Source organism: Aethalodelphis obliquidens, unplaced genomic scaffold, assembly GCF_003676395.1.
Source record: "Aethalodelphis obliquidens isolate GAN/ISIS:26980383/991018 unplaced genomic scaffold, ASM367639v1 scaffold8, whole genome shotgun sequence".
Classification (NCBI taxonomy): Eukaryota; Metazoa; Chordata; class Mammalia; order Artiodactyla; family Delphinidae; genus Aethalodelphis; species Aethalodelphis obliquidens.
The window spans coordinates 46,873,103-46,890,003 of record NW_020837952.1 but is presented as its reverse complement, the minus strand read 5'-3'; the positions used below and the strand labels follow the sequence as shown (position 1 = coordinate 46,890,003).

Here is a 16,901-nt window from a genome sequence, read left to right as displayed (position 1 = left end):
CCTCTCACTGTTGTGGCCTCTCCCGTTGCGGAGCACAGGCTCCGGACGCACAGGCTCAGCGGCCATGGTTCACGGGCCCAGCCGCTCCGCGGCATGTGGGATCTTCCCGGACCGGCGCACGAACCCGTGTCCCCTGCAGCGGCAAGCGGACTCTCAACCACTGCGCCACCAGGGAAGCCCTGTATCTGTTTTTTGATAATTAGACTCAGGTTAATTGTTTTTGGCAGGAATACTACAACAGGTGATGTTCCAATGCCACCTTTTATAAATGTTTTTTATCCTTTTAAATGTGTGAAGCCAGGAGTCATTTAAAAATTTCTAATATTCTTATTTTCAAATATCCAGCAGGTCAGTTATTGATAAGTGACTCTTCAAGTCGTGCCGCAGGCTGTGGGCTGTTTGTACAGGTCACTCGATTTAAGGGCCGCCTACCTGGGAGCTTCTCATTCATCGATCAGTGGGATCCTGCAGTGAGTTTCTATTCTATGTCTCAACAAGAAATAGGCTTCAGGTTATTCATGTTCTATAAATGCCCTCTTGACAACTTTTGATCCTTTGCAGCCTCCTGAGGGACACTGAGTGGATCCGGGGTAGGAGATGTTGGCCACAAGGCATGAGCCAGCAATATTCTGAGGGTCCCGGGAATGGCGCCTCATTATGGGAGGACTTGATTAAGTTAAACTATCACAGCGCTCAGAGTTCCGACACGGTGAGCTCGGCAGTGTGCACCAGGGCAGATAAGCTACAGGGGGCTAAAAGCTTGGACTTGATGCCTCATACAATTTCAGATAAATCAAAATATGCTTCAGGACAAGGGAAAAAGTTCTTGAGACCCATTATTTCCGTTTCTGCTGAGGAAAAGACATGACTGAAGATACAAAGTAATGTTGCAATATGGCATGAAAGATTGTTCTTCTAAGATTTTATCTTTGGGTAAAATGGATGGTGCAGTAAAGCTTTCACGGCAAAGGATTTTGTCAGCTAAAAGCGAGAGTGAAAAACGCCAAATTACCGCAGTTTACCAGCATCCCCTGCTAGGGTCTCTTAGCAAGTAATCCCTGGGAATCCTTATCTGAGCTCATCTCAGAGAAGTGGCTTTTTCATAGCCCAGATTACAGTTCAATTTCTCAGAAGTGTTTTTTGCAGAGAAGATCTCAGTTTGAAACAAAATTGATGAAGTCCTCAAATGATACTAATAAAGAATAAAAATTATCACGGGCTCTTCTGTGTCAGTAATTTTTTCTACTTGTCTTTATTTAGAACTCTTTTTTTTTTTTCTGGTACGCGGGCCTCTCACTGTTGTGGCCTCTCCCGTTGCGCAGAGCACAGGCTCCGGAGGCGCAGGCTCAGCAGCCATGGCTCACGGGCCCAGCTGCTCCGCCACATGTGGGATCTTCCCGGACCGGGGCATGAACCCGTGTCCCCTGCATCGGCAGGCGGACTCTCAACCACTGCACCACCAGGGAAGCCCTATTTAGAACTCTTTGATGAGATATTTTCTAATCAAGAAAATAATCAAGGTGATAATCAAGGTTATTGGGATTTTATTTATTTTTTAGCCACTTAAAATATTTTAACAGATTATAGCTAAAAAGAACAATTTTTAAGTGATTCATATTTCTGTGGTACTAAAACTATAAAGTAAGTTTAAAGTACTAGAGTCCATGGATTTGATACCATATCTGTTTTAAACATTGTAATTGACTCTCTTTTATGAGTGATTTGTAAGATATTACCTATTAACTGTTGAGGATTACTTAGTGGCTTCTTTCTCTCTTATCACCCAACTAAATCCTACCTATTACTTTAGGAATCCAAGTGGAAGAATGGGCTCAGCTGTGTGACTTTAAGAATGCTATGTTGGGCTTCCCTGGTGGCGCAGTGGTCAAGAATATGCCTGTCAATGCAGGGGACACGGGTTTAAGCCCTGGTCTGGGAAGATCCCACATGCCACATCTCACGTGGAGCAACTAAGCCCGTGAGCCACAACTACTGAGCCCACGTGCCACAACTACTGAAGCCTGCGCGCCTAGAGCCTGGGATCTGCAACGAGAAGCCACCACAATAAGAAGCCTGCGCAAAACAACGAAGAGTAGCCCCTGCTTGCCGCAACTAGAGAAAGCCCCCGCGCAGCAACGAAGGCCCAATGCGGCCAAAAATAAATAATAAAATAAATAAATTTATATATATATATATATATGAATGCTATGTCACTTCTCTTAGCTTTAGTTCCATCACTTATAAAATGGGAGAAATTATGGTGCTTACTTTTTAGGATTACTGAGAGGACTGCATGAGAAAATGCACATTGCAAGCCTTCAATAAATAGTAGTTACTGTCTGTCATGGTCTAACCCAGAGCCCACCTTTTTCCATGAAAACATCTCCTGATCCCTCCAGCCCACAACTTAAGCATACACTAATGCTTTGGGTTATTTGTCTTAAATCGTGCCCCACCTATTTCACAGATGGCAGTGTGGTCTCCCAGGCAGACAACCAGCCTTGAGGGTTATTCATTGCACTCCACCAGGGCCCTGCTCCACCGTAACCACGGGGTAGCTCGGCAAGCTCTCGCAGTCCAATGATTCCCAGATGGGTTCTGGGTGGGCCGCATCAGACTTTCCCGCAGGAGCCAAGTCTGACTTAGTCCACACAGAAATGTCGCGTGGTGGGGTTTGCTGTTTATTTGGCTTTGGTGGAATCACAAGGCTCAGAACAGGTGCAGCCTCGCAGGTCTGAGAGAAGACAGGTGCACCGTGCTGGTCAGCTTGGGCATGAGCAGGGGGAGTGGTGTCCCGAGGGCCTCCCTCGCGAGGCAGAAATCTCGGGAGGGGCACTGGCCTTCCAGGCTGTGCAGTCGGGGTGCCCTTCAGGCACATCAGACCACGTGTGGGTCCTGGTCCTAGCTGCTGGCTCATCCGTGGGACTGGAAGGATCCAAGCCAGGGGCCGGGGGACGTCCCAGACCCGCCCCCGCGATCAAGGGGAAGTGCAGACTGCTGAGGCCATTAATGCGGAGAGGTCGCCTCCTGGAGCCGGAGTCACAAACACCATGTCAGTACAGCCAGGGTGGGGGGACGGTCACAGACGGCGGGAGGAAGGTGCTGCAGAGCTCGGCGGGCGGCCCCAGGGTCAAGTCTCGTGGTCCAGGGCCAGCAGAGTCATCCTATTCCATGTGACCTCTGCTGACGGGGCGTTCGCGCCACCGCACAGCCACCTTGGCGCGCCACATGGTCAAGAAGCGGCTGTAGCAGGCTCCGCGCGTGGCCGCGACTGCCCGGGGTGCCCAGGCCCTTGCTGCCCCGCCCACACCGGGCCCGGCCTAGGCCACGCCCCTCCAAGGCCCCGCCCCACCAAGACTCCTCCCCGCCAGGACCCCGCCCCGCCAAGGCCCCGCCCCCGAGGCGGCCGGAGGGGGGCGGGCCGCGCCCCCACGTGCTCCTACGTAGGGACGTCCCGCCGAGCGGGCAGAACGCTGGCAGAGCACCTACCTGCAGGCGCCTCTCGCGGCGGGCGGCGGCAGGCATGGCTACGGCGGCGGCGGCGGCGGCGGCTCGTGGGGCTGGTGCAAGGGCGGTGGTGGCCCTGCGGAGCGGCTGCCGGACTGCGGCTCGGGGGCGGTCGCGCGCGGGCCCCGCACGGTCCTTATGCACAGCACCTGGGACCGCCCCGGACATGAAGCGCTACCTTTGGGAGCGCTACCGGGAGGCGAAGAGGAGCACGGCAGGTGAGTGAGGCTGCGCCCTCTCGCACCCTCGGTACGTGGGGAGGCCCCTCCCCGCCGGGCTGGGGCGCCAGGTCCCGTCCCATATGGCCATCGGGGAAGCCGGCACCCTCGGACCCGCGTGGGTCCGCTGCTGACCTCCAGAGCCCCCCCATCGTGACCCGCGGTTGTCCCCAACCACGGGCGACATCGCCTCTGCAGTGCGATTTCCGGGAAACGCGGAGAAATGCGCCTCCAGAAACTTTACAACTCTTGCCTTTCTCCTGTCGGGAAAGCCGTTTTATAAATTCCTGGGATTTTTAGCCAGAAATCTGCATCGGAAGCGCTTTGGGCTCTCCTGGGGGTTCCACGGACGTCACTTGGGAGACGGTCACCCCCAGGCACCGTTCGGTATTGTTATTAATAAACAACAATAATAGTAACCGCCGGAGTCCGGCAGGCGGCGGGTTACCGTGGATTCCGCTGCTGGGCAGGTGGCAGTGTCCGGAGGCTGATTTATTTTCCTTCTTTGTTTTAGGGGATGGGGTAGGATTTGCTGCTCTTGAAATTGGAGGGGTTCGGTTGGGAGTGTTCTGAGTTATCTACTAACCTCAGCGAGGAGGTGATTCCAGGGAGTGACCACTTAGTGGTCAGATGAACATAAAATGAGCTTGGTTTGATTGTTGGTTAGGGAAACAGGGAGGGACGCAAAGAGGACCCAGTAAATACTAATGTCAGACACATAAATTGTCTCCCTGAATTCTTCCCCATACCTAGGAAGGAAGTGCCACATGCCCATCTTAGAGATGAGACAGGCCAGACTCAAGTTTAAGAAGCCTGGCCAAGGTCACACTTTGACCTCGGGTCTGTCTCAGCCCCTAACCCATTGTCCTGTTTCCTGCACTGCCTTGTAGTAGCAGCTGACCGTTTGGGAACTGGTGTAAAGGGCCAGTGATAGTCCATTGGTGCTGCTTTTTTCAGGGAAGATTTAGAATAGAAATTTTTATACTGATATATTTTTTGGGGGTGGTGGTGGTAGAGGTGGCGTGGAGAGATAGGGAGAGAATATTTGGTGGAGAGAACATTTGGTAGAATCACATTTTACAGACAAGGTTTGCTGCTGCAGGTTGTGAGACTCTGGGAACATCACAGAGCTCCAGTTTACTCATCTGTAAAATGGGAATGGATGCTGGTGATACCAACATCATAGGGTTGTGGCGAGGAATGAGCGAGTCCATCCATGAAAGGTGTTTAGAACAGTGCCTGGCAAAGGAGACAGTTGAAGGGTTGGGTGATAAAGATCAGCTTCAGGCCAGAGTTGGCCTTTGGTGTGGGATAATCCCAGGGGGATTTTGGAGAAGGACAGCTTGAGGGAGATTTTGAGATTTGTTAGCTCTGACTTTGGTGGCAAGTTACTCTTCTCTGACCTGAGTTTTCCAACTGTAATGTGGGAATAAAGTGAGGATTTTTAGCGTGGGCTCAGCATCCAGCAGATGCTCAGGAGATAGTAGCTATTGCGGCTGGTTATTAAATAAAGACACGCTTAGTAACGGTGGAGGTGAGTTGGTTAGCACTAGGGTCTAGGTCTCCTTTAGCTTGGGGCAGTGCCACATGTGGTGCTGAACAAGCCACCTAATCTCTTTAGTCTTCTTTCTGTAGAGTGAAGCCACTGAACTAAATAATATGTGAGCCTTTTCAAGTGTTACAGGTCTGGGAATCAGTATGCCGGGGTGCCCCATCCTGTCTCCACGCCCCCAGCACATGCCCACGTAGTCCCTGTTTCACCCCTGAGAACTCAGGGACTTTTTTCCTTCACCCTCTCTGGGGCTGCACCACCCCTACCCTCCTTTAGCTGAAGTCTGTACACATGCCCAACTTGCATTCATTCACCAAGCATTTATTAAGCACGTACCAGTGGGCTTAAAAGCTGTTGATTCACAGATGGACGCATGTGAGAGGGAGGGGCCCACAGTGGCTGAGCGCCTGCCCGGGCCAAGCAAGAGAGGCCCGAGTTGCACGGATGGGGAGGCTGGTAAACAGATAAGTGACAGTCCAGCTTGGGGAAGATAAATAACGGTCCCAGGGGATGCAGGAAATGCTTGACACTGCGTTCGTAGGAGTGAGGGCTCAGAAGTACTGATGCTCATAAAAAAAAATATACAGGTTTTTTCGGTTTACTAGAGGCCAAAAGAATCTTGTTTTCTCCCTTCCTGATTATTGCTTTCTGGTGTTTGATCTCTTGCCTTAATCTAAACAATCCCTTCAGGTGTCTTCTCTTTGAAGAGGTTCCCAGAATGAAGCCTGCTCAGGAAAGAGATGATTTTTACTCTTTGTTTTACCCTTTCTCTCCCACCCTCTTTTTATGTTTATTTTTCAAAATTTAAAAAAATTTTTTTAAATAAACTGTATTTTTTAGATCAGTTTTAGATTTACAGGAAAATTGCATGTTTCTCTAAACCCCATATGCAGTTTTTCCTCTCTCATGACTATGGGACTGTGATATTGAGATTTATAATCAGAAATACTGCAGAGAGCTCCTAAAACCCTTGGAATTTCCTCAGTACAGTACAGAGATGATAAAGGTGTCTTTTGTTATTTTAATTAGGTGACTCTCAGAATACCGCAGGGCAACCACAGGGTGGGGCCTGGGTGCCGGGGAACCCAGCCCTGTGCTTAGAGAGTTGGCACTTTGTGTCTTCTGACCCGCACCCCTCGGGGAGGGGAGAGGGGCTGGAGATTGAATCGATTGCCGATGGCCAATGATTTAGTCTTTCCCTGTGTAATGAAGATTCCTTAAATGCCTCCATAAAAACCCAGAAGGATGGGGTTCTGAGGGCTTCTGTGTTGGTGAACACGTGGAGATTGATTTGGGGAGCGTGGTACACCCAGAGAGAGCATGGAAATTCCTTGCCCTGTCCATGTACTGTGCCCTCTGCATCTCTTCCATCTGGCTCTTCCTGAGTTGTATCCTTTTATAGTAAACCAGTGATCTAGAAAGTAAAATGTTTCCCCGAGTTCTGTGAGCCACTCTAGTAAATTAATTGACCCCGTGGAGGGGGGTCAGTGGAACCTCCAGTCTGTAGCTGGTCTGTCAGAGGCACAGGTGACCAGCTGGACTTGGAACTGAAGTTGGGCAGGGGGCAGCCTTGTGGGACTGAGCCTGTAGCCTGTAGGATCTGATGTTCTCCCCAGGAGGTGTCAGAAGTGAGTTGTGTTGTAGGACACCCTGCTGTGTCGAAGAATTGGTGGCCTGGGGAAAACACTCACGTCGGAATTGGGTGCTGAACCCTTTAGGTACGTTTGTCCCAGTTAACCAATATTGATACATTGTTGGTATGTATCAGTATTAACCAAAGTCCATATTTAATTCAGAATTCCTTAGTGTTTAACCTAGTGTCCTTTTCTACTCCAGGATCCCATCCAGAATAGCACACTGCGTTTAGTTATCATGTCTCCTTGGGCTTCTCTTGGCTGTGACAGTGTCTTAGAGTTTCCCTGTTTACCATGACCTTGACAGTTTTTTCCCTTTTTAAAACAATTCTTTTTTTGATTTGTAAATTTTATTTATTTATTTTTGGCTGCATTGGGTCTTTGTTGCTGCGTGTGGGCTTTCTGTAGTTGCGGCGAGCGGGGGCTACTCTTCGTTGCATTGCGCAGGCTTCTCATCGCGGTGGCTTCTCGTTGCAGAGCACAGCCTCTGGGTGCTCGGGCTTCAGTAGTTGTGGCACGCAGGCTCAGTAGTTGTGGCTCGAAGGCTCTAGAACGCAGCCTCAGTAGTTGTGGTGCACGGGCTTAGTTGCTCTGCGGCATGTGGGATCTTCCTGGACCAGGGCCCAAACCCATGTCCCCTGCGTTGGCAGGCAGATTCTCAACCACTGCACCACCAGGGAAGCCCGCCTTGACAGTTTTGAGGTGTACTGCTCACATACTACGTAGAATGTCCCTCACTTGGAATTTGTTCCTTTTTTTTTTTTTAACTTGAGATTTCATGTAATATTTATGTATCTGGTGATAGCATCCAGGGATTCCTGATAGAAGCAAATGCAAACTCTTCCTGGATGAATAGACCTTCAACGTAGCCCCAAAGGAAGAGCAAAGAAATTGGTAGACCTGTGAGTAAATCTAAACATACATTGACAGTATAGAAATCAGTCCGAAAGAGAGCAGGAGAGGAGTTAAAAGAAACTGAGAAAAAGCAGGAAATATCATGAAGGATGATGGTGGAAATAATTCCAAATATATCAGTGATCATGATAAACTCAGATTAAAAGATTGTCAGATCAGATATAAGAAACACAGTCTAGCTAGGTGCTGTTTAAAGAGATACACCCCAAAACAAAGACGTGGAAAAGGTTGAAGTTAACAGAATGGGAGAAGATGTCTCGGGCAAATGCAAACCAAAGAAAACCAGCAAGTATGAGTATCAGACAAGTACCGAAATGGCATTGAAAGGAAATAATGTTTACTATGGGAAGAGTTGCAAATTACAGTCCACGGACCAAATCTAGCCTCTAGTTAGGTTTTATCGGAACATAGCCACACTCATTCGTTTCCATGTATATATTTTTTGGCTCCTTTTGTGCTATGATGTCAGAGTTGAGCAGGTGCAACAGAGACTGTATGGCTCGCACAGCCCACAGTGTTTACTAACTGGGCCTTCCTAGAGGATGTATGTTGACTCCTGAACTTAAGCTGTGCTTGTGTATCAGTCAACATGGATGAGTCTCAAAAGCAAGACTGAGTGGAGAAAAGCAAGTTGCAGACATATACTAATTCTAAAAGATTTGAAAACACAAAACATACTGTAGATCACTTGTAGGGATACACATGCATGTGGTCAAAGTCTAAAGAAATGCAGGAAGAATGTTATACACCCAAATCAGGGTAGTGGTTACCCCCTCTGCAGGAGGAGAATGCAGGTGACATCTTAGAGGGTTTAGTTCCTCAGCTGCATGGTGGGGCTGTGGGTGTTGTTTGTATTATATTTATACCTTTCTGTGTATCTTAGAACAGTAGCCTGACACATTCTTTAGAAACCTTTTGTTTAGGTGTGTGATATTGATGATCCATGGCTATAGGAAAAAATAGCAAAAGGGCTTAAGGGAGAAACATGCCACATAATAATTTTCACGTAGGAGAGAAGTTCCTAAAATGGAGAACCAGAGGGGCCGCTAGAGGTCATGGAGTCCAGTCCTCTGCTTGGAGAAGGAATCCCTTTTCCATAGCCCTTGCTAGTGGCCACCTGGCATCTGCTTGAGTTCGCCATGTGATCACAAGGCTGCCAGTTTTTATTTTGGATGGCCTGAGTCACAGAGTAGGTAATTCCAAGAAGATGGTGACGGTGTGTCATCCCAGCTCTCCCCTTTGACTTCATTGTTTTTGGAAGCTCGCTTTTACATTCACTCGTGTTTGTTGATCTCCCTTGTTGGTACTTGGTCCTGACCACAGGAGGCCACATGTGGTTCTACTGGTTCCAAGTGGAGGGAAGCAGTGCATGGCATATGGAAGGCACTGATATTTATTCTTCTCTATTTCCTCTATGCTTTGATGAAAAATTGTGATAGTTTTGCCTAGTATTTGATCTTTTGATATGACTAAATTTTCTAAGATTTTCCCCTGAAACAAATGTACTTTTCTTTTGAACAGTTGTTTGCTTTTTATTAAAATGACTTAAGATTAGGGTGTCATTAAACCATTACTGTATGTAATTTTATTTCAAGTGCAGGTGCATATAATTTTATGTTTGGAACTTTAGGAAGCCTGATGGATTTCTATGCAGCAGTCAGAATTACAGATATTAATTACAAAGTAATAAGATAGAAGTTTAACTTTTAGTGGGAGTAGTAGAAATGTCATGTGTATTATTAATTATTTGGATGACTAATTCTATTTGTCACGGATTGCTTTTCCCTGGAGACGGTGCAAAATATCTAAAGTCTGGGAAAAATGAAAACTTCTTTTGAGATGAATAAACGCAGTAGAACGACTTCCGCCCAGCCCTGTGTTAAGTTCCTCTTATTTCTTGGTCTTCCCCACTGCCTGCCTTTGCCTTATTATTATTATTTTTTAATAATCCCTGTACAAGCCTCTGTACAGTGTCTGGCACATGGTGGGTGCTTATTGAAAAAATTCCTGAGGGTTTAGTAAGTGGGAAAATCAATGTACAAACATATTACACATTGTATGATTCCCATTTATATAAAGTTCTAGAAAATGCAAAAGAATCTGACTGAAAGAAGAACAGCGGTTGCCTGGGGATGGGTGGGGATCGAGGGACTGAGGGAGAGGTGGGATTCAAAAAAGGTGTGAGGAAATGTTTGGAGATGTTAGATGTACGCTTATTGTCTTTATTTTGATGATGGCTTTGTAAGTGTGTATGTATGTCGAACCTCATCAGACTGTATGCTCTGTGTGCAATTTATTATGTATCATTTGTACCTCAATAAAGCTATATAGTAAAGACAAAGAAAGGAGGAAAGGACTGTGGTTTATCCTGGCTTGAAGTGGGACCCTGGAAGTGGCCCAGTGCAAGTCAGGTGTTCTAGTCTGAACAGCTGTGGCTGGAGGGGTGGGGCGGTGTCCTGGAAGAGCCCAGAATGTGTGTGTTCAGAGGTGGGGAAGGGTCATGGCTTATCTGAGGGTTGGGGCGTGCTGGGCAGGGAACGCCGTAGATGTTCACCTTCGTGGAGGAAAGGATAGGATGCCTTAGATACTTGGTTTCATCTTGTCATCTTTCATTGGGCTGTTGCAGAAATAAAAGTGGGTAACAACCGAACGGGTTTTGGAGATACTGGGGTAAACAGTTTCTGGCTAAAAATAGTTGCTTTTATTTTAGTAAAAAATTCTTTTTAATTGAAGTATAGTTGTTTTACAATGTTATGTTAATTTCTGCTGTACAGCAAAGCGATTCAATTATCTATCTATATATCCATCTCTCTCTCTATATATATACACACACACACATTGTTTTTTTCAACATTCTTTTCCATCATGGTTTATTACAGGATAATGAATACGGTTCCCTGTGCTGTACAGTAGGACCTTGTTGCTCATCCATTCTATGTATAGTTGCTTACATCTGCTCACCCCACCCTCCCACTCCATCCCTCCCCCACCTCTCTCCCTCTTTGGCAACCAGAGGTCTGTTCTCTATCTGTGTGAGTCTGTTTCTGTTTCATAGATAAGTTCATTTGTGTCATATTTTAGATTCCTCATATAAGTATATCATATAAGTGGTATTTATCTTTGTCTGACTCACTTCACTTAGTATGATCATCTCTAGTTGCATCATGTTGCTGCAGATGACATTATTTCATCCTTTTTTATGGCTGAGTAGCATTTCCTTGTATATATGCACCACATCTTTATCACTCATCTCTTGATGGACCTCTAGGTTTTTTTCATGTCTTGGCTATTGTAAATAGTGCTGCAGTGAACATTGGGGTGCATGTATCTGTTTGAATTATGGTTTTCTCCTGATATATGCCTAAGAGTGGGATTGCTGGGTCATATGGTAATTCTATTTTTAGTTTTTTAAGGAACCTCTGTACTGTTCTGCATAGTGGCTGCACCAATTTACATTCCCACCAACAGTGCAAGAGGATTCCCTTTTCTCCACACCCTCTCCAGCATTTATTATTTGTAGACTTTTTGATGATGGCCATTCTGACTGATGTAAGGTGGTACCTCATTGTAATTTTGATTTGCATTTCTCTAATACTTAGCGACGTTGAGCATCTTTTCGTGTGCCTATTGGCCATCTGTATAAAAAGAGCTGTCTTAAAATCTGTAAGGTCTGATAGTAATATGCTCTTATGAATTGTCTGATCCCAAGTCACACTTGCTCCTCAGTTTTCTTTCCCTGACTGTAACTAATTATCAGCAGAAAGAGTATTACGTGGACATAATCATATCCAATAACATTTGTTGGCATGAAACAACAGTCTAAATATACATGTGAAACTTGTGTTATGATCAGATTGTTCCCTAACATATCAGTTGCGCCAAAACAAATTCACATTTTTCAGAAAATGTGAAATTGTCAGTGGCAGAACTGACTGGCCTTTGCCCAAGTGTTACTTCACAGAAGGAAGTTGTAACGTGGTGAAGTTTGCTAAGAGAGAAATCGCCTATAGTGGGGTTTGTCTTTTTCTTGTTATTTTTTAATTGACAGTTATAGATGAGAAGTTTAAGGGTTTAAAATTAAGCTGTGGAATCTTGAGTTCACTTGTGGAAACAGTCGGGGAGATGTAAATACTGCTTCATCTTAGATACGAGTCCCTACACTTCTATTTTTCATGTATTTTCAGTCTATATGTATACTTTTTTTAAAAAATTATTTTATTTATTTATTTTTGGCTGCGTTGGGTCTTTGTTGCTGCGTGGGCTGTCTCTGGTTGCAGCGAGCTGGGGCTACTCTTTGTTGAGGTGTGTGGGCTTCTCATTGTGGTGGCTTCTCTTGTTGCAGAGCACGGGCTCTAGGCATGCAGGCTTCAGTAGTTGTGGCACAGGGCTCAGTAGTTATGGCTCGCGGGCTCTAGAGTGCAGGCTCAGTAGTTGTGGCACATGGGCTTAGTTGCTCCATGGCATGTGGGATCTTCCCAGACCAGGGCTTTAACCCATGTCCCGTGCCTTGGCAGGCGGATTCTTAACCACTGCTCCACCAGGGAAGCCCCTATATGTATACTTCTAAAAGAAATTTTGAACCTTGTTTTCAATCTACATGTGACCTTTAAAAAGAGAATTTGAATCTGTGTTAAGTGAATATGAACTAATTCATAAAATATTTTGAATATTAATATTCATGAAATATAGGAGTGTTATGAAATATAAGCAGAAGTTAAGATTTGATCAAATTAGGGAAAATAAATATTTGAAATCTGCTCTAACTTTTGTTGATGTAGGAACGTAGAAATATGTCACGAGCTAAGAAATGTGACCTTGAGCTGGTAACCTTGTCTCATCTTCATTTTTCTCCTGTAAAGTGGGGATAATAACTAGTGTCTCATGCTAAGTGGGGTCCATTCACATTGCTTCATATGGTGCCTGGCACATTGCAGATGCACATAATTATTAGCCACTAGGATAACTTGTTGGTCCATTGAGACCTGGGAAGATTCAAAGAAGGCTTTGTGGTAGTATAGTCATTCCTAGGACCCCGAGGACACCAAAATCCACGGGTGCTCAAGTCCCTTATATAAAATGGCATAGTATTTGCTTAGAACCTAAGCATATCCTCCCATATACATTAAATCATCTCTAGATTACTTATAATACTTAATAAATGTAAATGCTGTGTGAATAGTTGTAAATACAGTGTAAAGGCTGTGTAAATAGTTGCTGGCATGTGGGAAAGTTTTACTTTTTGGAACTTTCTGGAAAAAAAAATTGGGGGGGGGAATGTTTTCATTCTGCAGTTGGTTGAATTCGTGAATGTGGAACCCAAGGATATGGAGGGCTGACTGTAAACGGGGCAAAAAGGAGGCTTTTCTTCTGTTTTTTGAAGCTCTAAAATTCTCTGGGAAAAAGTTTTTTTTCCCATTTTTCTCTTCTTCCTTTTCTTCTTCAGGGGCTTCATATCTTTATATTCTTTTTCTAGGAGAACAGCTTGATGTCTACGGCATATTCCAAAAAGAAAAAGTCTAATTAATTAAAGAAAAATGACATCTTAATGTCTCTAAGACTGTGGCTTTTCCATTACCAAAAAATTGAACTTCAAGGATTTTCAAGTGCATTTCAGCTTTTCTGTTTGAACATTTTCCTGTTAACATGTTTGGTTCCTGAGTTCAGATATCTGAGATGTGTATGTTTGGGCCTCCACATGGAGCATGTTTTCCCCCAGGTTTTGCTTTTTAATATAACCGCAGTGAAATCTTTGGGTATAAATCTTTATCTGCATCTCTTGGTACTTATTGCCACCCTGCTTTCTGGAAAGTTCTAACTGATTTATACTCTTACTAAACAGCAAGGAGTGAGGCTGCCCATTTCCAGCACCAGCACCCACTCTATGTTCTATCATTAAAAACAAAAAGGGTAGAAACCCCACCCCCCAAAGAAAACCGCATACAAATAACAGCAACAACAGCAACGAAGACACCACTGTAGTCTCATTGGAGAAAAATGGTGTCTAACTTTTCTTAGCCAAGTGACACAAGCTTATAATAGAAAAAAGTGTAACTGAAATAAAAACAGTAAAACCATTGATAATCCCACCTTTCAGAGAGAGCTACTCTTAACTACTTGTCTTGTTTTTTAAAAAATTATTTATTTATTTGCTTTTGGCTGCATTGGGTCTTTGTTGCTGCACGCGGGCTTTTCTCTAGTTGCGGCGAGCGGGGGCTACTCTTCGTTGCGGTGCGTGGGCTTCTCATCGCGGTGGCTTCTCTTGTTGCGGAGCATGGGGTCTAGGCGTGCGGGCTGCAGTAGTTGTGGCGCGCAGGCTCAGTAGTTGTGGCTCGCGGGCTCTAAAGCACAGGCTCAGTAATTGTGGTGCACGGGCTTAGTTGCTCCATGGCTTGTGGGATCTTCCCGGACCAGGGATAGAACCCATTTTCCCCTGCATTGGCAGGCGGATTCTTAACCACTGTGCAACCAGGGAAGTCCCTGTCTAATTGTTTTAGTTTGATTTTTTAAAAAATAATTGGAATGGTTGAACGTTTATTAGCCATTTAATTTCCTTTCTTGTGAGATATAGTCTTTATCTTTTTGTTTATTGGGTTTGTATGGCTTTTTCTGTTTTTTTTTGCGGTGCGCAGGCCTCTCACTGTTGTGGCCCCTCCCGTTGCGGAGCACAGGCTCCGGACGCGCAGGCTCAGCGGCCATGGCTCACGGGCCCAGCTGCTCCGCGGCTTGTGGGATCCTCCTGGACTGGGGCACGAACCCGTGTCCCCCGCATCGGCAGGCAGACTCTCAACCACTGCGCCACCAGGGAAGCCCCGGCTTTTTCTTTTTTTACATTAAGGATATTAGTCTTTGCTGTTTATCTTTTAATTTTGTCTAATATAACCCTTCCCCCCCAAATTTGTGATACTTTTTGGTACACAGATGTTTAAAATTTTTATATTGTAAATCTGTTGATATTTTTCTGTTTTGATTTATTCTATTGCTTTTACATTTGGAAAGTTATGTTCTATCCTGAGATGAAGTAAATAGTAGTCTATATTTTCCCACCTTTTTAATATTTAGAAATAAAACTTAACTCTTTGATTCACATGGTGTTTGTTTTGCAGCACAGTGTGAAGGAACATCTTACTTGACACCCTTTCCATATAGCTAAGCAGTGTTTATTTAGTTAGAGAGATAGACTATTCCGGGTGAATTTTATTCATCAGTATTCAATTACAGTATATTCTGGAGAACACAGAGTAGTAGATTGCCCACCTTGTTGAAAATAGGGCATATGAAGGAGGATTTAAGATTGGGAAGACAGACTGAAGTCTATGTGGGGACTGCCTTTGATGCCATGTTAAAAGTTGAAATTTGTAGCCAGTGAGAATTTTGAGTGGCTGAATATCCTTGAAATGAACTTTTAGTTAGGAGTCCTTCAGCTGCAAGCAATAAAAATAAAAAAGCCTGAGTCAAACTGATTTAATTTAAGCAAAAAATTGAAAAGATATTTTATGGGCTTGTGCAGTTGAAAAATTCAGAGGTAGTACCAGCTTCAAGCTTGCCTTGATCCAAGTTCAGTTGATGTCGTTGGGTGGCTTCTTTCCGTCTCTTGACCTTGCCCTCCTCCCCACTGGCCTCTTTTTTAGGTTGCTAGAGGTGGTCCTTCATATCTCCAGATTTATATCCTCTTAGGTCCATGTTTAGAAGAAACGAATGTCTCTTTCTTGAAATTCCCTTATAAATCCAGAAATTTCCTTGATTGGCCTCATTGGTTCTCTCAGGGGACGTATGAGGATAATTGGCTGGAGGTACCTGCCCCAAATGAATCGTGTTGGTGAGGGAATTCAGGGGTTCTCGTTGGCCAGGTTTGGGTCACATGATCTCCTCCCAGAGTCAGGAACAGAACCTCGCCAGGACCACATAGTCTGAATGTTAGGGAGGGGCGGTTTCCCAGAGCAGTTGAGCATACTGGAGAAACAGAAGGTGTGTCAGTGAGGTTAGGCTAGCTTATGCTGCAGTGACAAGCGACACCAAAAATCTCAGCGGTTTAGGATTAGCAGCTATAACCACAGTTTATTTCTCACTCCTGCAGTTTCCTGGGGCCTCAGGCACTTCTCCAGGGCAGCTGCCCTCAATGTGGTGGCCTAGCCTTCCAGGCTTCTCCATCTTGTGGTGTCTCCATAGCACATGTGTCCATGATTGATACAGCAGGGGAGGGAGTGTGCTCTGGTCTGGAAGTGAGTCGTGTCACTTCTGCCCACAATCTGTTGGCCAGAGCTGGCCAGAGCGGGACTGGGGGTGGTTAGGGGTGAAGGGGGGGGGTTGTAGTCTTCCCCATGTGCCTGGAAGGAGAGAATGTGAGTCAGCACGAGGTGGCCCAGCCACACTGGGTAGCACACACGCCCAGGGCCCACAGTCACTGCCTACCACAGGCTCCCTCGAGGACCTCAGTTGGTCTGACTCATCCCTTATGCCTCTCCTCCTGACTTTATCTGACCTGTTCCTGGGACGGTGCAGAGAGTAGGGCATGTATCCCTTTAGAGCTTCCCAGTGTGGTGTCCCCAAGGGCCGAGGGACAGTCATGTTGCCTTTCTGAGGACATTAGGAGTATTTCTTGACATGACTCAGGCCATGGATTTCTACTCGGCACTGTCCCCACACACTGCTCCATTAGTCTGGGGGCCTTTATTAAGGGAGAGTCATTGTGCATTTCTGAACGTTACGGGGAACACAGTACTTATCAAAAATTGTATTTCCCAAACTCAGATCTTTACACGGTTTAAAAATCTTTCCTTGAATAGGTGGAAAAATGTCTGACTTCTATACCTAAGTTCTGATTTCATTCATACTCAGAAGTAAAGATAAAGTTAAGGCAAGGAAGGAATTCTTCTGTGGTGACCTTACAAAAACAAAAACAAACTCACCGAAAAACCAGCATAACAGAAAATGGTGTAGTGGCTATGGAAAACAGTATGGTGGGTCCTCAAAAAATTAAAAATCAGGGGCTTCCCTGGTGGCGCAGTGGTTGAGAGTCCGCCTGCCGATGCAGGGGACACGGGTTCGTACCCCGGTCCGGGAAGATCCCACGTGCCG

The 16,901-nt window shown here is 45.6% G+C and overlaps 3 protein-coding genes across 3 annotated transcripts in view; all 3 read left to right on the top strand.

Moving 5' to 3' along the window:
- The window catches only part of LOC113620341 (putative tetratricopeptide repeat protein 41), a 5,032-nt gene extending 3,720 nt beyond the window's left edge, over positions 1-1,312 (top strand). The window contains 4 exon segments of the mRNA XM_027106015.1: positions 365-470; positions 562-864; positions 866-1,045; positions 1,047-1,312. Of these exon segments, the coding sequence (XP_026961816.1) occupies positions 365-470; positions 562-864; positions 866-1,045; positions 1,047-1,206 (749 nt within the window). The 3' untranslated portion in view covers positions 1,207-1,312.
- Positions 1-1,933, top strand: part of LOC113620917 (putative tetratricopeptide repeat protein 41) — an 81,682-nt gene extending 79,749 nt beyond the window's left edge. The window contains exon 6 of the mRNA XM_027107367.1: positions 1,811-1,933. The gene's annotated coding sequence lies outside the window, so the exon portion shown is untranslated. The remainder of the gene's footprint in view (positions 1-1,810) is intronic.
- Positions 1,934-3,482: 1,549 nt separating this feature from the next.
- The window catches only part of NT5DC3 (5'-nucleotidase domain containing 3), a 55,339-nt gene continuing 41,920 nt past the window's right edge, over positions 3,483-16,901 (top strand). Inside the window, exon 1 of the mRNA XM_027107365.1 lies at positions 3,483-3,725. Within this exon, the coding sequence (XP_026963166.1) occupies positions 3,524-3,725 (202 nt within the window). The 5' untranslated portion in view covers positions 3,483-3,523. The remainder of the gene's footprint in view (positions 3,726-16,901) is intronic.